Consider the following 25,336-nt stretch of genomic DNA (forward strand, 5'->3'; position numbering starts at 1 on the left):
CCTGGGCCCCCCTTAGCAGAGGCTCCGGCTGAGCAAGTGCCACAGGGGCCGAGCAGTGAACACAATGAGGGTCAGTGGAACCTGCCGGTAGCGAGGTCGTACATGGGGCGCAGGCAGCATAGTAAGCCTGTGTTTTGGCACCCCTGCCTCTTGTGGGCGCCATGCTGTTGTCTCCCCTGAGCAACACAATAGGGTATATAGCCAGAAATCAACCGTGCACCATACAGTGTAAAGTATAGCCTATAAACATATAATCTATAATTACACTTCTGCACAAGTGGGGCCAGCACCTCAGGTGCTGCTTACCGCCCGCTTAAAGCGGTTGTGTGGCCACCAGAATCCCTGCCTGGGTCCCCCAGAGCTTGTCCCCCCTCTGCAGCGTCAGAGGAGCTGACAGGAATGGCTGCCGGCGTCCTGAGGAGAGGAGGGAGCCGTGGGCGTGACCCAGAAAGTGCGGGAACTGGTGCCCCACTGTGCACAGTGAGGGGGGTGGAGTATGCAAAGCATGCTCTAGCCCTCAGTGCTGCCGTCCTGTACAGCGTCCCGCCCTTCCCCTGACTGGCAGGGCTGGGGGCGGGAAGAAAAAGAGACTAGGCCGCAAAAGCCGGGGACTCGAGTTATAAGCGCGGCCGCCGTATAAGCGCGGTCGGCGCGGAAGTCCCCGGCGCACTAACAGTCCCAGCCGCGCCGCAGTGATAACAATGGCAGCGGCGGTCAGCGCGGCAGTCCCCATACACTAACACACTCAGCGACGCTGCAGTGTGTAATGGCACAAACGCGGTCAGCGCCGCGGTCCCCGGTGCACTAGCACACCCAGCAATGCTGGAGTGTTGCTGTGCGCGGTCCCCACGGGGACACAGAGTACCTCAAAGTAGCAGGGCCATGTCCCTGAACGATACTCGGCTCCTATCCAGCAGAGTCCTCAGGAGCTGTGGATGGAGCACGGTCTCAGTGCCTGAAGACCGATTAGGATCCCACTTCACCCAGAGCCCTAAGGGGGATGGGGAAGGAAAACAGCATGTGGGCTCCAGCCTCCGTACCCGCAATGGATACCTCAACCTTAACAACACCGCCGACAAGAGTGGGGTGAGAAGGGAGCATGCTGGGGGCCCTGTTAAGGGCCCTCTTTTCTTCCATCCGACATAGTCAGCAGCTGCTGCTGACTAAGCTGTGGAGCTTGCGTGCATGTCTGCCTCCTTCGCACAAAGCAAAAAACTGAGGAGCCCGTGGGAGCACGGGGGGTGTATAGGCAGAAGGGGAGGGGCTTTACACTTTTAGTGTAATACTTTGTGCGGCCTCCGGAGGCATAGCCTATACACCCAATTGTCTGGGTCTCCCAATGGAGCGACAAAGAAATTACGTTTTTTGGTCCCTGCAAGTTTTGCGCAAAATGCAATAACAGGCGATCAAAACGTACCATCTGCGCAAAAATGATTCCATTAGAAACGTCAGCTCGAGACACAAAAAATAAGCTGTCACTGAGCCATAGATTCTGAAAAATGAGAACGCTACGGGTTTCGTAAAATGGCACAAAACATACGCCACTTTTATTGGACAAGCTTGTGAATTTTTTTTAACCCCTTAGATACAAATAAACCTATACATGTTTGGTGTCTACAAACTCTCACCGACCTCAGGCATCACAACAACACATCAGTTTTACCATATAGTGAACATGGGGAAAAAATATCCCAAAAACTATTGTGCAATCACACTTTTTTGCAGTTTTTCCACACTTGGAATTTTTTTGCTGTTTTCCAGTACACTATATGGTAAAACTTATGGTTTCATTTGAAAGTACAACTCGTCCCGCAATAAACAAGCCCTCATATGGCAAGATTGATGGAAAAATAAAAAAGTTACGGCTCTCTGAATGGGAGCAAAAGAAAAAAATGGGAAACTCTCTGGGGCTAGGGTTAAAGCTGTTTAGAGCAAGTAAACCAAAGGTGGCAACCCTGATTCAGATCTAGATGAATGCATTGACTGATCATTCGATGATTTTTCTGCCTTTTTAATTATGGTTTTGTATGGGGGGGTTTCCTCCTCCCCCCCCCCCCCCCCCCCCCCTTAACCCCTTCACGATCATGGACGGATCTTTCCGTCATGGTGCCCTGGGCCTTAACGACCAAGGACGGATCTTTCCGTCATGGCGTAATCGCGGCACCGGAGCCTCCGGTGACTGCGAAAAGTTAGCATAAACCTCACATTCGGGGAGGAGGGGACCTGTACCTGACCTCAGGAGGGGTGCTGCCTCCTCCCCGGACCTACAGAGGCTGTGATTGGTTGAGCGGCACTCGTCAGCCAATCACAGCCACTGTAATGTTCCAGCCATTTAAAATGACTGAAACATTGAAATCCAGCCCTGACCAGTGCAGCTGTAGCACTGGCCATTGGCTGGAGCTGGGTGACCTCACTGGATCACCCTCCCCCAGTTCCAGCAGCTCTGATTGGAGAGATCGGCCTTGTGACCGATCTCTCCAATCACCATGGACCTGTTGCCGGTGACCGTCACCGTCACTTGTCGTCCCTGCAGCATGCCAGCACAGTGAGTGTATACAGTGCAATGGCAGGGCGACAAGCTCCGGTCCCATGCTGTTATGTAACCGGAGCATGGGACCTGGAAGTTGCCGCGCTGCCATTGCACTGTATGAAACCGGCGAAAAGCCTCCCGATTCGCCGCTGCCCTCCGCAATCTGCCACCTGTCTCCCCGATCTGCTGCCCACACCCCCACCCCTCGTATCTGCTGCCCGCACCCTCACCCCCACACCTCCCGATCCGCCGCTGCCCTCCGCGATCTGCCACCTGTCTCCCCGATCTGCTGCCTGCACCCTCACCCCTCGAGATCTGCTGCCCGCACCCCCACCCTTACCGATCCGCCGCTGCCCTCCTCCGTCTGCCACAGTGTCACCGCTCTCCCCGATCTGCTGCCCGGCCCCTCCCCCACGTGATCGGCTGCCCGCCCCTTCTCCTCCGTTATGTGCTGCGCGCCCCCTCTCCTCCGTTATGTGCTGCGCGCCCCCTCTCCTCCGTTATGTGCTGCGCGCCCCCTCTCCTCCGTTATGGACTGCGCGCCCCCTCTCCTCCGTTATGCGCTCCGCGCCCCCTCTCCTCCGTTATGCGCTGCGCGCCCCCTCTCCTCCGTTATGCGCTGCGCGCCCCCTCTCCTCCGTTATGCGCTGCGCGCCCCCTCTCCTTCGTTATGCGCTGCGTGCCCCCTCTCCTTCGTTATGCGCTGCGTGCCCCCTCTCCTCCGTTATGCGCGGCGTGCCCCCTCTCCTCCGTTATGCGCGGCGTGCCCCCTCTCCTCCGTTATGCGCGGCGCGCCCCCTCTCCTCCGTTATGCGCGGCGCGCCCCCTCTCCTCCGTTATGCGCTGCGCGCCCCCTCTCCTCCGTTATGCGCTGCGCGCCCCCTCTCCTCCGTTATGCGCTGCCCACCCCCATCTGTCACCCCCGTGATGTGTGGTCCCTCCCCTGTCACCCTCCCCGATCTGCTGCCCGCTCTCCCACCACCTCTCACCCCCGTGATCTGCGCTGCGCTCCCTCTCCCGCCTCTCACCCTCCCCGATCTGCGCTGCGCTCCCTCTCCCGCCTTTCACCCTCCACAATCTGCGCTGCGCTCCCTCTCCCGCCTCTCACCCTCCACAATCTGCGCTGCGCTCCCTCTCCCACCTCTCGCGCTTCCTCTCCCACCTCTCACCCTCCCCGATCTGCGCTGCGCTCCCTCTCCCACCTCTCACCCTCCCCGATCTGCGCTGCGCTCCCTCTCCCACCTCTCACCCTCCCCGATCTGCGCTGCGCTCCCTCTCCCACCTCTCACCCTCCCCGATCTGCGCTGCGCTCCCTCTCCCACCTCTCACCCTCCCCGATCTGCGCTGCGCTCCCTCTCCCACCTCTCACCCTCCCCGATCTGCGCTGCGCTCCCTCTCCCACCTCTCACCCTCCCCGATCTGCTGCCTCCTTCATCTCCTGTGATCCTGCTGCCTAGATCCATCCTGTAAGGTAACTATCCCCAATCTCACCTCCCACTCCCCATCCCCCCCTTCACCCTGCCGCTCCTGCATCCACTGCACCCTATCCCAGCCGCCTCCACCCTATCCCAGCCGCCTCCACCCTATCCCAGCCGCCTCCACCCTATCCCAGCCGCCTCCACCCTATCCCAGCCGCCTCCACCCTATCCCAGCCGCCTCCACCCTATCCCAGCCGCCTCCACCCTATCCCAGCCGCCTCCACCCTATCCCAGCCGCCTCCGTCTCACAATCACAGATGCTCCCTTTATATGCCGCCCCCCCCATCTGCCACCCCCCCATCTGCCGCCCCCCCATCTGCCGCTGTTCTGATCCATCCTGTAAGTATTGTTCGTGGTTCTTTTTTAACTATCCCCAATCGCATTTCCCACTCCCTCTTCCCCCCCCCCCCCACCTGCTTGCCGCCAAGTGCTGACCAACTACGTGATTGGCTGATCAGGTACGTAATTGTTGCTCTAGTTTTTGCTTTTTTTATGCACCCCAAATAAAAAAAAAAAAACAAAAGAAAAACTTGAACAATTAGGTACCTGATCAGCAATCGTCCTGCAGTCGTACTCGACTTTGGACAGGACTTCTTTTTTCCATCCCACCTAGTCTCCCCCCCCCCTTTTTTGCAGAACATTTCGTGCGTGCGCCTTGTTTTTTTGTTTTGTTTTTTTTTGCTATGCCATGGGGGGTATAGTTTCCAAAATGGGGTCACATGTGGGGGAGCTCCACTGTTTCGGCACCTCAGGGGGTCTCCAAACACAACATGGAATACGCTAATTATCCCAATTTTACGTTTGAAAAGTCAAATGACGCTCCTTGCATTCCGAGCCCTGCTGTGCGCCCAAACATTTGATTTCCACCAAATATGAGGTATATCTGTACTCAGGAGAAATTGCACCATACATTTTATGGTGCAATTTTTCCTGATACCTTTGTGAAAAAAAAAGTTACTTGGTTGAAGTAACAATTTTGTGGTAAAACCATTTTTTTTTTTTTTTTTTTTATTTTCACGGCTCAACTCTAACTTTTGCGAAGCCCCCAGAGGATCAAAGTGCTCAATAAACATCTAGATAAATTCCATGAGGGGTCTAGTTTCCATAATGGGGTCACATGTGGGGGAGCTCCACTGTTTCGGCACCTCAGGGGCTCTCAAAACGCAACCTGGTGCGGCTAACATTTCCAGCTAATTTTCTGTTCAAAAAGTCAAAAGACGCTCCTTCCCTTCCGAGTCCTGCCGTGCGCCCAAACAGTGTTTTTCTTCAGCGCTCTATTGGGAGACCCAGACGATTGGGGTATAGCTACTGCCCTCCGGAGGCCACACAAAGCACTACACTAAAAAGTGCAAGGCCCCTCCCCTTCTGGCTATACCCCCCCGTGGTATCACGGGTTCTCCAGTTTTCAAGCTTTGTGCGAAGGAGGTCAGACATCCACGCATAGCTCCACAGATTTTAGTCAGCAGTAGCTGCTGACTATTTCGGATGGAAGAAAAGAGGGCCCATATAGGGCCCCCAGCATGCTCCCTTCTCACCCGTGGATGGTGTTGTAAGGTTGAGGTACCTATTGCTGGTACAGGGGCTGGAGCCCCACATGCTGTTTTCCTTCCACATCCCCTTGTAGGGCTCTGTGGAAGTGGGATCCTGCCGGCCTCTAAGCTCTGACGCCGGGCTCCATCCACAGACCCAGTTGAACCTGATGGATATGGAGCAGGAGTACAATCAGGGACATGGCCCTGCATCATACAGGTACTCTGTGTCCCCGGCAGGCACAGACACACTCCGGGCTGGCTGGGTGTTGTAGTGCGCCGGGGACCGTAACGTTGGAGTTAGTGTTCCTACAGTTTACTGGGGGACTTTGTGTTGTGGGAACGCAGCGCCGACCCCCACTGGACCGGGCGGCGCTGCTGTGACTTGTAGTGCGCCGGGGACACGCCGACCGCGCTTTTACGGCGGCGGCGTTTATAAATCCAGTCCCCGGCTTTTGCGGCCTAGCTCCGCTTCGTTCCCGCCCCCACCCTGTCAATCAGGGTAGGGGAGAGACGCTGTTTCGCAGCAGCGACGAGGGCTGGAGCCTGATTTACATGCTCCAGCCCTCTCACTAGGCACAGAGGGAAGCAGGCTTCCCGCTCTTAGCCAGGAACGCCCAGGGCCCGCCCCCCCTCCTCTCCCAGGACGCCGGCAGCCATTACATGCAGTCTGGCTGGAGGAAGGACGCAAGGCTCTGGGAGACCTGGACTAGGGGGCTTTTGGCGACCACACACCCGCTCTTAAGCGGGCGGTAAGCGGCATTTCAGCTGGCCCCTCTAGTGCCTCAGTGTGTATTGGTGTACTGTGTCACCAGATATATATATTTATTTATTTCTTGCACTGTGAGGTCGCTTCCTGGCTGGATACCCCAGATCGCTCTGAGGAGGCAGCAACATGTCATCCACAAAACGCAAGGCTGCCAAGGCTAGGGCTGTGTACACTGCGTGTGCTGCATGTGGGGCTGCTCTACCAGCAGGTTCCAAAGACCCCCATTGTGTGCAATGCTCAGATCCGGTGCTGCTTCGCCAGCCGGAGTCCGGAGGGGTGGTGACCCAGGCTGAGACGCTTGTAAGTCCTGCCCCGGTGTCAGGGACAGACTTTGCAGTTTTTGCTGATGGAATGTCTGTGACTATGGCAAAGATCCTTGAAACTTTGCAATCCATGACTGGGGCTCAGTCTATGGACACGGCGAGGTCTCTGTCCTCTAATCCCCCTCAGTTGGAATTAGTCCAGACTGCAAGGGGGTCCCCGGCTTCCCAGGCTGAGTATTATGACTCAGATGATAGCCCCAGCCACCCTAAGCGAGCTCGCTGGGAAAGACCCTCAACGTCATTACACTGCTCAGGGTCTCAGCGCAATCAGTCGCCCTGTGATGCGTCTGAAGAGAGTGATCAGGAGTCTTATCCTGGAACCCCTCTCAATCTGGATACCCCGGATGGGGACGCCATGGTAAACGATCTTATCTCAGCCATCAATAGGCTGTTAGATATTTCTCCCCCAGCCCCTTCAGCAGAGGAGGCAGCTGCAGAGCAGGAGAAGTTTCGTTTCCTCTATCCCAAGCGTAAATTGAGTGCTTTCTTGGATCACTCTGACTTCAGAGAATCAATCCAGAAACACGACGCTCATCCAGAAAGGCGTTTCTCTAAACGTTCTAAGGATACACGTTTTCCTTTCCCCCCTGATGTGGTCAAGCGCTGGACCCAGTGTCCAAAAGTAGACCCCCCGATTTCCAAACTTGCAGCTAGATCCATAGTTGCAGTGGAGGATGGCGCTTCACTTAAGGATGCCAATGACAGACAGATGGACCTTTGGTTAAAATCTGTCTATGAAGCTATCGGCGCGTCGTTTGCTCCAGCATTCGCAGCCGTATGGGCACTCCAAGCTATTTCAGCTGGTTTAGCAAAAGTGGATGCTATCATACATCCAGCGGCGCCGCAAGTGGCGTCCCTTACCTCGCAGATGTCTGCGTTTGCGTCTTACGCTATCAATGCGGTCCTAGAATCTACCAGCCGCACCTCAATGGCGTCCGCCAATTCGGTAGTTTTGCGCAGAGCCTTGTGGTTAAAGGACTGGAAAGCAGATGCTGGTTCCAAAAAATGTTTAACCAGCTTGCCTTTATCTAGAGATAGACTGTTTGGCGAGCCATTGGCTGACATCATTAAACAGTCCAAGGGTAAAGACTCTTCCTTACCCCAGCCCAGATCAAGCAAACCTCAGCAGAAAAAATGGCAGCAGAGGTTTCAGTCCTTTCGAGGTTCGGGCAAGACACAATTCTCCTCGTCCAAAGGGACTCAGAGGACGCAAAGAGTCTCAGATTCCTGGCGGGCTCACGCACGCCCCAAGAAAGCAAATGGAGGAACCGCTTCCAAAGCGGCTACCTCATGACTTTCAGCCCCCCCCCTCCGCATCTCCGGTTGGGGGCAGGCTCTCCCGCTTTTCCGACATTTGGACGTCACAGGTCAAAGACCGGTGGGTGACAAACATTTTGTCTCGCGGGTACAGAATCGAGTTCAGTTCTCGTCCTCCAGCTCGGTTCTTCAGAACCTCCCCACATCCAGACCGAGCAGATGCCCTGCTGCAGGCGGTGGACTCCCTAAGAGCGGAAGGAGTAGTGGTTCCTGTACCGCCTCAGGAACAAGGGCGAGGGTTTTACTCCAATCTCTTTGTGGTTCCAAAAAAGGACGGCTCGTTCCGTCCTGTTCTGGATCTAAAGCTGCTCAACAAACATGTGCACGCCAGACGGTTCCGGATGGAAACCCTCCGCTCTGTCGTTGCCTCAATGTCTCAAGGAGATTTCCTTGCCTCAATAGACATCAAAGATGCTTATCTCCACGTGCCAATTGCTACAGAACATCAACGTTTTCTACGTTTTGTGATAGGAAACGACCATCTTCAGTTCGTAGCTCTGCCATTCGGTCTGGCGACAGCCCCCCGGGTCTTCACCAAGGTCATGGCGGCGGTGGTAGCAGTCTTGCACTCTCAGGGACACTCGGTGATCCCTTACCTAGACGATCTACTTGTCAAGGCACCCTCTCAAGAGGCATGCCAACTCAGTCTACATGCTACGCTGGAGACTCTACAGACGTTCGGATGGATCATCAACTTTCCAAAGTCGAATCTGTCACCGTCACAGTCGCTAACGTATCTTGGCATGGAGTTTCATACTCGAGCAGCGAGAGTGAAGCTTCCGCTGAACAAGCAGCGGTCCCTACAGACAGGGGTGCAATCCCTCCTTCAAGGCCAGTCGCACCCCTTACGGCGCCTCATGCACTTCCTCGGGAAGATGGTGGCAGCCATGGAAGCAGTTCCCTTTGCGCAGTTTCATCTGCGCCCACTTCAATGGGACATTCTCCGCCAATGGGACGGGAAGTCAACGTCCCTGGACAGGAAAGTCTCTCTTTCCCAGACGGCCAAGGACTCTCTACAATGGTGGCTCCTTCCCACCTCATTGTCTCAGGGAAGATCCTTCCTGCCCCCATCCTGGGCAGTGGTCACGACAGATGCGAGTCTGTCAGGGTGGGGAGCAGTGTTTCTCCACCACAGGGCCCAGGGGACGTGGACTCCGCAGGAGTCCACCCTTCAGATCAATGTTCTGGAAATCAGGGCAGTGTATCTTGCCCTACTGGCCTTCCAACAGTGGCTGGAAGGAAAGCAGATCCGAATCCAGTCGGACAACTCCACAGCGGTGGCATACATCAACCACCAAGGAGGGACGCGCAGTCGGCAAGCATTCCAAGAAGTCCGGCGCATTCTAATGTGGGTGGAGGACACAGCCTCCACCATATCCGCGGTTCACATCCCAGGCGTAGAAAATTGGGAAGCAGACTTCCTCAGTCGCCAGGGCATGGACGCAGGGGAGTGGTCCCTTCACCCGGACGTGTTTCAGGAAATCTGTCGCCGATGGGGAGTGCCGGACGTCGACCTAATGGCGTCCCGGCACAACAACAAGGTCCCGGCATTCATGGCGAGGTCGCGCGATCAAAGAGCTCTGGCGGCAGACGCATTAGTTCAAGATTGGTCGCAGTTCCGGCTCCCATACGTCTTCCCACCTCTGGCACTCTTGCCCAGAGTGTTACGCAAGATCAGATCCGATTGCAGCCGCGTCATACTCGTCGCCCCAGACTGGCCGAGGAGATCGTGGTATCCGGATCTGTGGCATCTCACGGTCGGTCGACCGTGGTCACTGCCAGACCGACCAGACTTACTGTCCCAAGGGCCGTTTTTCCATCAGAATTCTGCGGCCCTGAACCTGACTGTGTGGCCATTGAGTCCTGGATCCTAGCGTCCGCAGGATTATCTCAAGGAGTCGTAGCCACAATGAGACAAGCTAGGAAGTCAACGTCTGCTAAGATCTACCACAGAACGTGGAAGATTTTCTTATCCTGGTGCTCTGCACAGAGAGTATCCCCTTGGCCATTTGCATTGCCCACCTTTCTTTCCTTCCTGCAATCGGGGTTGGAAAAGGGCTTGTCGCTCAGCTCCCTTAAAGGGCAAGTCTCGGCACTATCCGTGTTTTTTCAGAAGCGTCTAGCACGTCTTCCTAAGGTGCGCACGTTTCTGCAGGGGGTCTGTCATATTGTGCCCCCGTACAGGCGGCCGTTAGATCCATGGGATCTGAACAGGGTACTAGTTGCTCTCCAGAAGCCGCCTTTCGAGCCTCTGAAGGAAGTTTCCTTTTCTCGCCTGTCACAGAAAGTGGCGTTTCTTGTTGCGATCACATCGCTTCGGCGAGTGTCGGAGCTGGCAGCTCTGTCATCCAAGGCTCCCTTCCTGGTGTTCCACCAGGACAAGGTAGTGCTGCGCCCCATTCCGGAGTTTCTCCCTAAGGTCGTATCCTCGTTTCATCTTAATCAGGATATATCCTTGCCTTCCTTTTGTCCTCATCCGGTTCACCGGTATGAAAAGGACTTACGTTTGCTAGATCTGGTGAGAGCACTCAGAATCTACATTTCCCGCACGGCGCCCATGCGCCGTTCCGATGCACTTTTTGTCCTTGTCGCTGGTCCGCGCAAGGGGTTGCAGGCTTCTAAAGCCACCCTGGCTCGATGGATCAAAGAACCAATTCTAGAGGCCTACCGTTCTGCGGGGCTTCCGGTTCCTTCAGGGCTAAAAGCCCACTCAACCAGAGCCGTGGGTGCGTCCTGGGCATTACGACACCAGGCTTCGGCTCAACAAGTGTGCCAGGCAGCTACCTGGTCGAGTCTGCACACTTTCACCAAGCATTATCAGGTGCATACCTATGCTTCGGCGGATGCCAGCTTAGGTAGAAGAGTCCTGCAGGCGGCAGTGACACCCCCGTAGGGGAGGGCTGTTTTGCAGCTCTAACATGAGGTATCTCTTTACCCACCCAGGGACAGCTTTTGGACGTCCCAATCGTCTGGGTCTCCCAATAGAGCGCTGAAGAAGAAGGGAATTTTGTTACTTACCGTAAATTCCTTTTCTTCTAGCTCTTATTGGGAGACCCAGCACCTGCCCTGTTGTCCTTCGGGATTTTTTTGTTGTTTGCGGGTACACATGTTGTTCATGTTGAACGGTTTTTCAGTTCTCCGACGTTATTCGGAGTTAATTTGTTTAAACCAGTTATTGGCTTCCTCCTTCTTGCTTTGGCACTAAAACTGGAGAACCCGTGATACCACGGGGGGGTATAGCCAGAAGGGGAGGGGCCTTGCACTTTTTAGTGTAGTGCTTTGTGTGGCCTCCGGAGGGCAGTAGCTATACCCCAATCGTCTGGGTCTCCCAATAAGAGCTAGAAGAAAAGGAATTTACGGTAAGTAACAAAATTCCCTTCTTTTTGCCACATATTAGGTATCTGCGTGCTCAGAAGAAATTGCCCAACAAATTTTGGAGGTTCATTTAATCCTGCTACCCTTGTGAAATGCAATATTTGAGGCTAAATTAACATTTTTGTTGCAAAAAGTAAAATGTTCATTTTTTTTCTTCCACATTGCTTTAGTTACTGTGAAGCACCAGAAGGGTTAATAACCTTCTTGAATGTGGTTTTGAGTAGCCTGAGGGGTGCCGTTTTTTGGAATGGTGTCACTTTTGGGTGTTTTGTGTCACGTAGACCTTTCAAAATCGCTTCAAATGTGATGTGGTCCCTAAAAAGAAAAAAAAAGTGGCTTTGTAAATTTTGTTGTAAAAATGAGAAATTGCTCAAACTTTGAACCCCTATAACTTCCTTAATTTTTTTTTTTTTTTTTCTTCCCCCAAAATTATTCTGAGGTAAGGTAGACATGTGGGAAATGTTATTTATTAATTATTTTGTGTCATATGTCTTGTTGGTTTTAGAGCATAAAAATTCAAAGTTTAAAAATTACAAAATTTCCAAAACTTTCGCGAAATTTCTGTTTTTTTTTTCCACAAAGAAACACAAAAAATATTGGCCTAAATTTACCACTAACATGAAGCCCAATATGTCACGAAAAAACAATCTCAGAATCACCGGGATCCGTTGAAGTGTTCCAGAGTTATAACCTCATAAAGTGACACTGGTCAAAATTGCAAAAAATTACCTGGTCTTTAGGGTCAAAATAGGCTAGGGGTTAAACCCCCCCTCCCATTTATTTATTTTATTGTATTTACTAGTCTCCTTAGGAGATTCGAAGCTGCGATCATCTGACCGCTTGTGCTGGACAGTGGTTCACCAGCACTTCTCTTTATAGCAGAAATGTTGACTTCCTATGAACGCCGGCTCTCAGTTGGCGTTCACAGGAGGTGTGTTATGACACACAGCCATCAGCTGATCCTTGGCTGTCATTACAACCCGTCGGCGCTCCGCGATCACAACACTGAGCCGCCTATGGTAGCCGGGAATAATTCTCTCCCCGCCGGCACGTGTTCAATCCCACTGTCACAGATTGACACCAGGATTTAACTTCTTAACAGCCGCAGGCAGATCTCTGATCCACCCATGGCTTTGAGGCACATGCCGGCTGACTAGATGTCTTTACACATAAGAAAAATGTGAATTTTCAAGGTATCGTTTTATTAGTCTTCCTATAACCTACATGCGCATATAGACAGATTAGGAGCTCTGGTCCTACTGACAGATTCTCTTTAAGTATGTCCTGACAAGTATGTCCGAAAATTGGAATTTTTGGTCACCCCATTCATCCAAAAGAAAAAGCAAGCAATCAAATTGTGTGTACCCTAAAATAGCATAGATCAAAACAGACAGCTTGTCCTCTGAAAAATAAGCCCTCGCACAACTCATTCAATGGAAATGTAAGAAAAAAAAAGCTCTGGATCTCAGAATATGGTAAAATATCTTTAATTTCTTTTCATTTTTTTCCTGAATAGTAACACATTAAAAAGCTATATAAACTTGGGATCACGGTAACTGTACAAAACACCCAGAATAAGGACACCCATCACTGGGCTTTTAAATCACCAGCATAGCGCTGGATACGCAGAGGCACAGTAGAGTGCGGGCCTTGGCTTTATAAGCGCTGTGCACACCTGCCCAATCCTTCTAGACTCATTTAGGGGTAGCCCATCAGCTCTTTTACTGCCCGTTTTTGTCAAGGACATGTAGGAATACCTAAACGACAGGTCACGACATACTTTGTTTAGGGCCCCTAATTAGCAGTAACAGTGAATGTGGTGACTGTGCAGGGATGTGTTTAAAGAGTAATTGACTATAGAAAGATAACATTTTTTTTTTTTTTTAATCTACATATGTATGTGGGTTAACTAACTTTTTTTATATTTTTTTTTTTCCCCTTTTGCATACAGTAAAATTAGAATTACATAAACTAAATAAGCTACGAATTTCATTTTGAATTACAAATACTTCATTTCAGAATCACTTATTTTAATAAAAAAACGCGATACAGTCCCTTTAAAGTATTTTTTCCATCTTTTCATACATGAGGCTTCAATTTCTTGTCACTTAAAAATATCTTGTGTTGTCATAAAAAAAAAACCTTTTTTTTTTTGTTTCAATTTGTATTATGGGATGAAGCTTGTAACCACAATTTGAATTGACGGTGCCGTTTTTACTTGTATTTTATTAATTTTGTTTTTCACTTTACACGTTGCCTCCCCCATAAGGTCATGGATTGTAGGGAGGCATTTCAATATTTTTATTTTCATATTTTTTCATTTGTAGTTGGAGTTGTATGATAGTCGCAGTTATAAGGGAAGTATAGCCTGGCTGCATGGCTGAGCTCTCTGGGTCTCTTCTATAATATGCTGTATATATTGCCAGGTAATTTGCATTCATTTACATAAATTCCACTTGCAGGAGATCCTGAGACAAAAACAGGCTAAGGAACAAGCAGCCGCTACCACCGCGGTACAGTCAGCACAGACAAATACAAAGAAACAGAAGAACAATAAGGCCAACAATCCACCAACTCAGACTGTCCAAAGAAAAAGCGATTCAAATCCTCAAAACAGAAATGCTCCTAAGGAAGGCAGCTCAACACCGGGAGTAGCACATAAACCGCAACTAAACAATATGACTGCTCAGAAACCAATGAAAAGGCCTCATCCAGCTAATGCTGAAGGAGTTAAAGTAGAAGGAAAATTGGGGCCTTCTGCAATGACTCAGTGGTCTGGTTTCCAAACTAAAGAGGTAATGGAGCAAGAAGAGCTTCCAGATGGCAAGAAGAGAAGGAAGGTTCTCCCCATGCCCTCTCACACAGGTCCCAAGATAAGGTAAGACTACTCCGGACGCTCATTCCATGCTTACTTTCCATATCTCTTTATATGTACATTTTTATTAATTTATTTTTTTGTCTTATTGTAAATCCTTGATAAATCCATGATGATCTATGTACGTCATAGATTGTCTCCCCGTCTTTAATACGGGCTCGCACACAGAGCCTGTATCTTGCACCACACGTGAAATTTGATCTGATCAGCCGCCATGTGCCTCCTAACAGCTGCGGGTGAATTGGAGATCCACCTGCGGCTGTTAACCAGTTAAATCCTGCTGTTCATCATTGACAGCAAGATTTAAAACGCACTGTTGGGGAGCACTTCATTTACCTCTCTTATCGGCACTCCTCTGACGTGATTGCGGGGTTTTGATTAGTTGTCATGACAGCCAGGGGTCTGTTGATCCTCTGTGTCTGTCTTGACAGGCCTTCTGTGAACGCTAGCTAAGAGCCTGCATTCATAGATGAAGATTTCTGCTGTACAGAGCAGTGCTAATGTTCTGTACAGCATAAGCAAACGCAAAATACCAGCTTCAAGTCCCCTAAGGGGACTAGTGAAAACAGAAATAAGATTTTTAAAAATATCAAATGGCAAAATATAAAATAAATCACGATAATCCAATCAGTAAACTGCGCAATTTCTGAACATTTTTTTCACGACTTAAAAAAAAAACCAAACAACAAACTATACATGTTTGGTTTCTACGCAATCGTACTGAGCCGGAGAATCATACTGCCAGGTCAAATGAAGGCTGTAGAAAAAAAAATCCCCGCCCCCCCTTCCCCCCCCCCCCCCCAATATTTTTTTTTTCCTTCTATTTCGCCATATTGTTTTGTTTTTTTTTGTTTTTTTTTGCTTACTACTACATCATATGATAAAATGAATGGTGTCATTCAAAAGTACATCTTGTGCTGCAAAAAAACAAGCCCTAATATGGCCGTATTTACAGAAAAATAAAGTTGGCTCTTGGAATACAGGGAGGAAAACCAAAAGCGCAAAAAGGAAAAATCACCAGGTTCTTAAGGGGTTGATGCAATGATTATGCCTGCCCTGTCCAGGTTACCTGGCTATAATTTTATTACATTTTTTTTGATTTGTTGATATGCAAAAATGGTATTCAAAGTGTATGTTCCAAAATCTGGCATCTAGAAATTACTGTGAGACACCTTTTTATGAAATGTCTAAATTTCTCCTCCCGAATAATTGAACTACAGCCAGGAAGCAAAAGCAGGCAGGCACACTGTGGGGTGGATCCTAGTTGGCAATATATAAAAATGGTTGCACAGTCCAGCAGGCTCACCAGATATTGAACTTGTGCTGGACTTGGCCGTATTTGTTAGTGTTATGGTGAAACCAGTCGATTGCAGGAGAGATGGGCTATGTGCCCACGCTGCGGATTTGCCTCGGATTTACCGCAGATTTTCCGAAAATCTGCAGCAGCGGCACTTCCAAGCCATTTCAATGGCATTTTGGAAATGCTGTGTCCATGCTGCGGATTTTTCCGCGGCGGATTTGCCGCGGATTTTGATCCGGAAAAATCTGCAGCATGTCAATTATTGTTGCGGATTTTGGTGCGGATTTTGGGTATAGAATGGGAAAAAAAAAAAAAAAAAATCCGCGGTAAATCCGCGGCAAAAATAAGGTGCGGATTTTCATGCAGAAAAATCCGCAGGTACATTCTACCGTGGACACGTAGCCTAAAGGCTAAGGTCAGAGACCAGACACATCTTCTGGTTAAGGCCTCATTCCGATGTCTGGGATTTTTCATGTATGTGAAAAACTGGTACAGATCTCATCAGTGATTGGATTTCGAATACTGTTGGTGTTTTGGTTCACGTCAGGTTTTTATCAGTTTGATCAGTAATTTTCACATAAGAAAAAAAATAAAAAAAACCCTTAATGTATAGAAAGTTTCTCAATGTTCATCACAGACAGCAATGGACTGTTCACAGATGCTGTTTGTGATTTTCTCAGACCAATAGACTTGTATGCGTAATTTTCATCGATGTTGATAAAGAATTGTTTTTGTAATTAGACTGTTAAGGTGAACTCCTAACCAGAGATCACTAGTTGCCTACTGCCTGGCCGAATTGATATGGGCCAAGTGCATGCATAAAAGAATCCACACCAGACAGTCGGATGTGTAATCTCTTCTTGGTCACAGTAGAAATGGCACCAAACAGACTGAGGAGACTCATGCGTCCTCTTGATATATTCTAGGGGCGTACACAAGTTCAGATATGCCCATTTAGTGGGAAAGTTCATGGGCTAGCGAATGGGGAGATCCGTGTTGCTGTTGATGGGCAGGTCTGACTCCAGTGGATGAAACCATGACGATGGGAGGGACGTCATTTAGTGGATCCATGCTGATGGTTTGGTCTGTGGTGTCATCTGATCTGTGGGTTGGTCTTCTAGCTTGACCAGGGGTCTTCCCTTTATATGGTGGTCTTCTTTCATCTGGATATTCCTTGCATTCCAAGCAAGGTGTGGATAACAGGAAATGGCGGCCATCTTTAGATCTGTGTCATGTATATGATCTGAAACCTGAATTATGTAAGGCAAATCGACATATTTCCCACAATCCCTTGTCAAGAGGTTAATTAAGTATTTGATGTAAAGGTCCTACTCAACAAGACTATAATAGATACATATTCTATGTGGCTGTTCTATGTGTGAAAATCGTGCCCAGAACACATATATGACTCAGACGTCTGAATGAGGCCTGAGAAGATTCTATGACGCGCGGTAAGGGCTATTCTGAAATGAACACGGAAATACCGAGGTATAAGGCCTTGTGCGCACTGGGAAATGGAATTTTCTTGAGAAAATTCCGCATGCTCTCAAAGATTACCGCACCCGCGGTAAAAAACTGCGGGAAACCGCACCCGAAAACCGCATGCGGTTTGCCGCGGTTTTACCGCGGTATTATTCGCGGTATTGCCGCGTGCGGGTTGGGATGTGCTTTATTGCATTCAATGCAATAAAGCACATTGAAGAAAAAAAAAAAGTCATTTAATTCTGAGATAGTAGATAGACAGAAGAATAGATAGAGGGATAGATAGACAGACAGAGGGATAGATAGATAGAGGACAGATCGCTGCATTCATTCAGCGCTGTGTCTGTGACAGTCGCGGCTGGATGGAAGCAGCGCAGGACCTGTGGATTACGCCGGAGCGGTGGATTACGCCGGCGCTTTGGTGCAGGAGGGGTTAATAAAATGGTGAACGAGGCTTGTTTGTTTTATTTAAAATAAAGGATTTTTCGGTGTCTGTGTTTTTTTCACTTTACTTACGGGTTGATCATGTCAGCTGTCTCATAGACGCTGCCATGATCAAGCCTGGAGTTAATGGCGGTGATCCACCACCATTAACCCCTTGTATTACCTTGCTGCCACTGCTACACAGTGGCAAGAAGAGCGAGGACACGACGGTTCTGCCGCATAATGCATGCGACAGTCCTGGGGCAGCTGCGGCTGATATTCTCGGCTGCGGGAGGGGGAGTGAGGCGGGGGACATTAACCCTGCCCCTCTCCCTCCCCAGCCTGAGAATACCGGGCCGCCGCTGTGTGCTTACCTCGGCTGGATGGTAAATATGCAGCGGAGCCCACGTTCTTTGTTTTCTATATTTCCGTTTTCTTTCTATGTGTGTTCTATGTGTCTGTGACCAATGTCTGTGATCTATGTCTGTGATGTGTTCTGTGTGTGTGTTTACTCTCTGCACGGCTTCCTCTTCCTGTAATGACATCACTTCCCTGCAAAACCGCAGACAAGCGATGTACATTACCGGAGGTAAACCGCGAAATACCGCAGGGAATAACTCAGGAAAACGCAGTGAACCGCACAGAATTTGCTGCCTGCGTTATTCCCTGCGGGATTTCATGATTAACATTGGAGTCAATGGAGTGAAATCCCGCAGCGATGTGTGTAAAAGAAGTGACATGCACTTGTTTTTGCTGCGGGATTCCCGCAGCAAAACATGCAGCTGTCAAATTCCGCCCACTGCGCACAGGATTTTTTTTCTCCATAGGATTTGCTGGTGATTCACTGCAGAGATGTTATGAACATTTTCTGCAGCGAAACATGCAGCAAATCCGCGGAAAATCCGCGGCAAAATCCGGTAAGTGCGCACATAGCCTAAAGATCATTTCTCTCATGATGTCTCTTATAAGGCTTTCAGAAATGTCTGGCTCTCCCACGTTCCCTGGATGTGAGAGTTGCTACAGGCTACAAAATTGAAATTTTATTTTTTTTTTAGGCTCCCAAACTATCTTTCTTTCCATCACCCCTCAAAACACATGTCCTTATCACACTCACTTTTTTTTTCTTTTTATAGACCAATGAATAATAATACAGTTCCTTCATTTGGAAGGTTACGACCGTTCTTGTAGAAATAGTTTTATGGTTCCCTAGAAGGATGGCTCTTTTCCTGTTCTGAAACTCAAAGCCCTCATCCACTAAGTATAAGATGGAATAGGGACAACTAATGTCATCTATAGAAATCAAGTATGCTTTCCCATTCTATAAGGCTCACCAACCTTTCCTTGGCATTGCTGTTGGATCCATCCACTACAAAGTAGTGGACCTCTTTTGATTTGTCCCACGAATGATCACAAAGGACTTTGCCTTTGTGATAGCCATTCTTCACTCCAAGGGTGTTTTAGCCATACCATATCTTAATACCATTATGATAAAGACTCCACTTGAGTTTCCACTCTCTTAAGGGTCAGACCTTCGCCTTCTTTAGTTTGTCTGCTGACCTCCCAAGTCATCTGTTCACTTTCCTGGAAGGAGTGGCCGGAGCAGTCCCTCCTGATCGTTTCTTACCCTGGAACCCCAGTTTAGTGTTTGAGGTATTGTAGGCATCTCCTTCTGCTGAGCTCAGTGATTGGCTGTAGCTGTGATGTGCACTGTCGCCACCGAGCAGCAGTTGAGTGCTGGCATTGGCCCCATGGAGGGTGAGTAACATAACAGCTGGCTTTTTTGTGTATTTTAAGCCTCCTGGAAAACCCCTGTGTAGAAGCCTGCCAAACTTTCCTGTAGATTTGATCCCATCTAGATTTGATCCCATCCCATCATCCCATCCTGTATTGAACCCATTCTGAGATATATTGGAAGTTCTCTAATGTAAACTGCAGCGTATGACAACCGGGACTATTTTTGCGTAGTGGTTCTGTGTTTTAGTCTAGTTATATCTGAATATATTTCACCCTGTGGAGTGCATGTCATTCTTTTAGGTATTGCTGGGAAAATTTCACTCTTGACCCTCAAAACACTTTTCTGGTGTGAAGGTTGATGGAAAGGATGATGTGCAGCTCAACAAATTTACTATAGTTTACACCAGATAGTTGAGTAATTTCAGTTTGAGTCTACGCCAGCTGATATTTTGTGGCTAACCTACAGTAAGAGATACTCTTAATACTGAAAATTCACATCTTAATCCAGCGTGCTTTATAACACTGGTCTTCATAAATTCCCAGCCAAGTGTTTTGATATTGACCTATTTATGCTTTACATGTTCAGTAATTGCACTAATGTCATGAAACCTCCCCAGTAACGTGTGGAAAGCCTTCCTGATCTTTAGACTTCTCTTTTCCAGAGCACGTGACAAGGGGAAAGTTCAACACTTGCCACCAAAGAAACCCAAAGCCCAGTGGCAGAGCCGAAAGCAGCAAAGGATGGTATCTACAGTAAGCCAGGTACGTCTTTGGTCGCAGTGCTGGCTGTCACCGCGTGCAAAGATTAATATTATTATTTATTAACTTTGCATTCTGTAATAACCACAGTTTAACATATTGGCTGTGTATTGTGTAAAATCTTGGAATTGTGCAACCCATTTTTAAAGGTATTATCCACTACTTTTAAATTGACATATCTTTTAAATTAGCTACTAAACTGTGTGCTAAGCTTCAGTGTGCTCTGGTTTGCATCTGTCTGATAACAGCTGATAAGTGGGGCCCCCAGTAATGGACCCTTAAGGTCCAGTCACACTAGGCAACTTACCAGCGAACCCAACAACGATAGGGATCGCTGGTAAGTTGCTAGGAGGTTGCTGGTGAGATGTCACACTGCGACGCTCCAGCGATCCCACCAGCAACCTGACCTGGCAGGGATCGCTGGAGTGTGGCTACACGAGTTGCTGGTGAGCTCACCAGCAACCAGTGACCAGCCCCCAGCGCCGCGTGGAAGATGCTGCGCTTGGTAACTAAGGTAAATATCGGGTAACCAACCCGATATTTACCTTGGTTACCAGCGCACGGAGCTACACGTGCAGAGAGCAGGGAGCAGAGCACACTGAGCGCTGGCTCCCTGCTCTCCTAGTTACAGCACACATCGGGTTAATTACCAGATGTGTGCTGCAGCTACATGTGCACAGAGCAGGGAGCAGCGCACAATGCTTAGCGCTGGCTCCTTGCTCTCCTAGCTACAGCACACATTGGGTTAATTAACCCGATGTGTCCTGCAGCTAAATGTGCACAGAGCAGGAGCCGGCACTGACAGTGAGAGCGGCGGAGGCTGGTAACAAAGGTAAATATCGGGTAACCAAGGACAGGGCTTCTTGGTTACCCGATGTTTACTGTGGTTACCAGCCTCCGTAGAAGCCGGCTCCTGCTGCCTGCACATTTAGTTGTTGCTGTCTCGCTGTCACACACAGCGATCTGCGCTTCACAGCGGGACAGCAACAACTAAAAAATGGCCCAGGACATTCAGCAACAACCAACGACCTCACAGCAGGGGCCAGGTTGTTGCTGGATGTCACACACAGCAACATCGCTAGCAACGTCACAAAAGTTGTTCGTTAGCAGCGATGTTGCTAGCGATGTTGCTTAGTGTGACGGGGCCTTTACTTCTGACATTGATGACTTATCTCAGGGATAGGTCATCAGCATTAAAGTGGTGGAGAACTGCTTTAACTGCATTCTATCCTATGCGCATTGTGGCAGGCTTCTTTTCCGGGTGTTCACGCGCCGGCTTCAGACGCGCACTGCGTGTCTGAAACTGACAAGGAGAACCCGGAAGAGAAGCCTACCGCAATAGTAAGTGTAAACGTGTGCAGGATAGAATGAGCGACGGTGACGTCGCTCATGTGACTCCATGGTATAACGCCCACAGGGGCGTGACACCACGGAAAGTATGCAGGGACAAGGCACCGCCCCTGTGACCAGAACCTCTCTAATTTACATAGGAAATATGAAGGTAATAAAACGTTTATTACTTTCATATTATACAATTTTATAACACCGGGATGGGTAGGGAGGTGTAATTAGGGCACACATGCGTCTGCTGATAGGTCAGAACGCATATTCTAGGTGACAGGTTCCCTTTAATCTACCAATAGTGATGGGGTGCTGGCTTTCCTAATTGAAATGTCACAGTAGAAAATACAGTCCCTTTACGGGCAGATTTGCGGGTGAGGGAAGAAACCTTTTTAAGGAAATGTTTAATTGGTTTCTGCTGCTAGGGATCTATGTGCATTTGGCTTTTTGGCATTGTTGAAGATGGCAGCTCTGTAGATTGTCATGTATCTAAAATATTGCCCCCATTCCAGGAACCTTCAAAGAAAAAAAGGCAACAAAGAAACCAGGAAGAGACTCGCTTCAACCAGCTGGTGGAGCAATACAAGCGCAAGATTCTGGGAAAGTCCAGTAGTGCCGCCCCCATTAAGAAAAGCAAGTGGTTTGAGGACTGAGTCTGACTGCCAAGGGATGATCACATCTGTACATTGTTGTCCTTCAGCCACACAAAGTTTGCAAAAAAAGCCTTCAAAAGAGCATATACAGCTAGGTAACAACAGAAATGGGCAGTCTGATCCTCCTGTACTGATGACACAGCGAGATTTACCTTCTAACAGTGTCCAGATGCACTCTGTATGCTACAGACTGGTGGGTCCTGTCTTCTGAGGCCCTCAACCAATGTCCTTTTTAATATGATGAAATGACCACGCATATAAGTTTTATAAGGAAGATTTCTACAATATCTGCTGACTTTCTTTATTTTCTATGGACTAAAAATCAGAGACTTTTTATGTACAGCTACTCGAGACCCGAACATTTAGGTTTTGTGGGAGACCTGCTCATCTGACCTCCACCAGTCTGACTTTTGTTGTGATATTCACATATATTTGCCCTAATTAGTGTCTCCAACATGTACAAATCTTAAGAAACGGAAGTATTTTTTTTTTTTTACTGCAATGTAAAGAGCATTTTATTTGTCTTATGTCCTATTAATAATAATGTCGTATTGACCCGATATTCTTATTGTACACCCGTGTGTGTTGTCCTGTTCTGGTGTAATAAATGTGTTGTCTGTTATTTCTATTGTTCTAGTTTCCAGTATTCGATCCTTTCTCTTCTGAAAATGTTGCCTTCTTGGCTTTTTGAAGATCTTTACCCTCAAATAAGCTAAACTTTTTTTTTTTTTTTTTTTTGGTCAATTGTTTATACTAACAGTCTGTCACAGACTTTGCAGGGTGGGGTATTTCAGGGGGGGGAATCATCAAGTCTGGTGTGTTGTAGTCTGGGGTAAAGTGCACCAAATTTATTAAGAACGGTGTGCCTCTTAATGAATTTGGTGCATCTTTGTTTTGTCCATGAGCCAAAGTCAGAGAAGGTGACCCATAGATTTGTTACAACTTGTGTCACTTCTGTTGTGTATTTCATAGGGAATCTGTTCGACTGTGCAAAACAGTTTTCTACTTCAGTTTCCCAATAGAATTCTGACATAAAACCGAAATGTAAAAAAAATGTTTCCACAATTTTTGCCGTATTTATGTCTAGGGAACCTTGGCAACCTTTGACTCTCCAGTCTGAGTAGGTAATAGCGGCTCCTGGCCTCCTGGAAAAGAGCAAGAATGCAACTGATTTGAAGCATCCGATATCCAGCAATGCAAGCACCCCTTCATGTGTGGGTGCAGCTGCACAGGTCGGCTACATATAGGTCAGCCCCAACTGCATGTTTCTGACTTCCAGGAAGGTAGGTGTGTGTGTGTGTGTGTGTGTGTGTGTGTGTGTGTGTGTGTGTGTGTGTGTGTGTGTGTGTGTTCTGTGCGCCTCTAGTACTATAAATAAAAGATTCAAATTAAACAACCCAAAATCTTTCCCTATTACCAAATTTTGTATATCTAGAACTTTCGCTATAATCAGGAGTGTATCATTGACCTAAATGTAACCGAGTCTTGTTATTTCATGTTTTGCACCATTCCGGATTGTAGCTTTTAAAATAAATCCTAATTATTGTTGAAATAAGTGTAAATGAGATTTAAGCCTGGATTCAGAATTATTAGAATGTGGCTTTGCTTAAGTTTTAATTTAGTAGGAGAAAAGGGATCTGATCTTGTCAGGGAAAGAATATAGACAAATGCTGTTACCCCTCTGTAGAAATTTCTGGTGGTGTAGGGTTAATAATAACTCCACATTTCATCTTCCCTGAGTGTAAAATTTATGGTGGGAGCTTTTTCTGACATAGAATTTTCCATAGGGCTATTCCACGCACGGAAGCCAAAACTGTTCTTTTGACTTCTGTCAAACCAGTATACGTCTGCATACAATTTTACAGGGGATTTTCCACTTATTCCTTTTAACCTACCAATAGTGTACGATAAAAAAAAAATAAAAAAATATTAAAAAAAAAATAGAGGAACTGCACACATTCAAAGATGGGTCCTTACTGCTGCTCTGTCCTTTCTGGGTTCCCCTGTTCTCTGCACCATTTCTTCTGGATTGGTCTTCTTTTGACCAAAGCAGCGCATGGGTGACTATAGTGATGACCAAGCTTGCTATTAAAATTGTCTGATATCTTCTATGTGTTGAATTGTGCTGAGCGACTTTGACAAGGGCAGGGCAGATCTTATGGTGGTGATGTGTAATTATGAGTGTCTACTAAAAGTAGTTTAGAGTGGATGACCGGTGTAATCGGAGTAATGGGCACCCAAGTAATATGAATTATACCCAAGGCTAACCAATGAAAGGCTAATGCAGCACAAATTGTTAAAGTGTAACACCGTCTATAGTAGAAATGTCACAGTGCATAAAGAAGACAGGCTGGGGGAGACGGGTTGATATTATGGACATTGTCAATTCTCTTTTTGGTAACCTTGGGGCCTACTCTTTGCTTCAGCATTGTGGAAACAATATCTAGATAGAGTTTCAGACCAAATAAACCCCATAACATGGCTACTTCAAAGTCTAAAGGCCCTGTCACACTGGGAGATAAATCTGCGGCAGATCTGTGGTTGCCGAGAAATTGTGGACAATCAGTGCCAGGTTTGTGGCTGTGTACAAATGGAACAATATGTCCATGATTTCACTGCAACCACAGATCTGCCGAAGATTTATCTGTATGTGACGGGGCCTTTAGGCTCTTGTTATACTGCAATAGTTGATCGGAAATATTTTCAGAAACCTGAAAAAAGAAATTGCTGTTATTGTATTGGCCTCCAAATTCACCAGTGTGCAGACACAATTTGCGATTTACAGTGCCTAAAGAGGACTTGCAAACAAAAAATTTGAGTAAAAAACTTTGTTAAAATTCTTGAGACCACCCCCCCCCCTCCCCGATTTTCATTCTTCCATTTCATTCCGCATCAGTGTGTTGCAGTTATTCAGATTTTTTGGTATGTGAAGTTTGCTTCCAGGCCAAAGGAATATTTCTTTAGAGCCAAGAAGCATGAGGTGCTGCCAATCCCTGCTCAGCAGCTGATGTAGCGGTCTTAGATGCTGCCAATCACAGCTCAGCACAATCCGAGAGGGGAGGGTGAAACTCCCGCCACCAGAGAAGACTAAAACGGGCTTGCAACCTTTTCTCTGCTATTGGCCATTTGAATATTTAGAACGGGTGGGGAACTTTTTTACTGCTGGGGGCCATTTTGAATTTTCTACCAACCTTCGGGGGCCACGCAAAATTATCAACTTGAAAACTACCCTGCTATATTTGGTCAAACAATTTAATTCTCCCCTAAATCCCTTCTGGAGCTTCTTTTCTTTCCCGTGGCTGTGATGTTAGGTGATATTGATCATGTTGCTTCTCAGAAATGCTTTTCCAGGTTTGTTTCAGTCTGGAGATGCTGGGGGCATAGACATTACAGGAGAGCCTGGGATATGTAGATCACAGGAGGGGCTGGGGCATAAAAGTCACGAGGG

The 25,336-nt window shown here is 48.1% G+C and overlaps 1 protein-coding gene across 2 annotated transcripts in view; it reads left to right on the plus strand.

Annotated features, from left to right (window-relative positions):
* Window positions 1-22,613, plus strand: part of RBM28 (RNA binding motif protein 28) — a 135,291-nt gene extending 112,678 nt beyond the window's left edge. For both annotated transcript variants that reach the window (XM_075345397.1, XM_075345396.1), the window contains exons 17-19: window positions 13,784-14,199; window positions 19,798-19,897; window positions 21,748-22,613. In XM_075345397.1, coding sequence (XP_075201512.1) covers window positions 13,784-14,199; window positions 19,798-19,897; window positions 21,748-21,888 — 657 coding nt within the window. In that variant the 3' untranslated portion in view covers window positions 21,889-22,613. The remainder of the gene's footprint in view (window positions 1-13,783; window positions 14,200-19,797; window positions 19,898-21,747) is intronic.
* Window positions 22,614-25,336: the final 2,723 nt, after the last annotated feature.

This window comes from Anomaloglossus baeobatrachus, chromosome 4 (assembly GCF_048569485.1).
Source record: "Anomaloglossus baeobatrachus isolate aAnoBae1 chromosome 4, aAnoBae1.hap1, whole genome shotgun sequence".
Classification (NCBI taxonomy): domain Eukaryota; kingdom Metazoa; phylum Chordata; class Amphibia; order Anura; family Aromobatidae; genus Anomaloglossus; species Anomaloglossus baeobatrachus.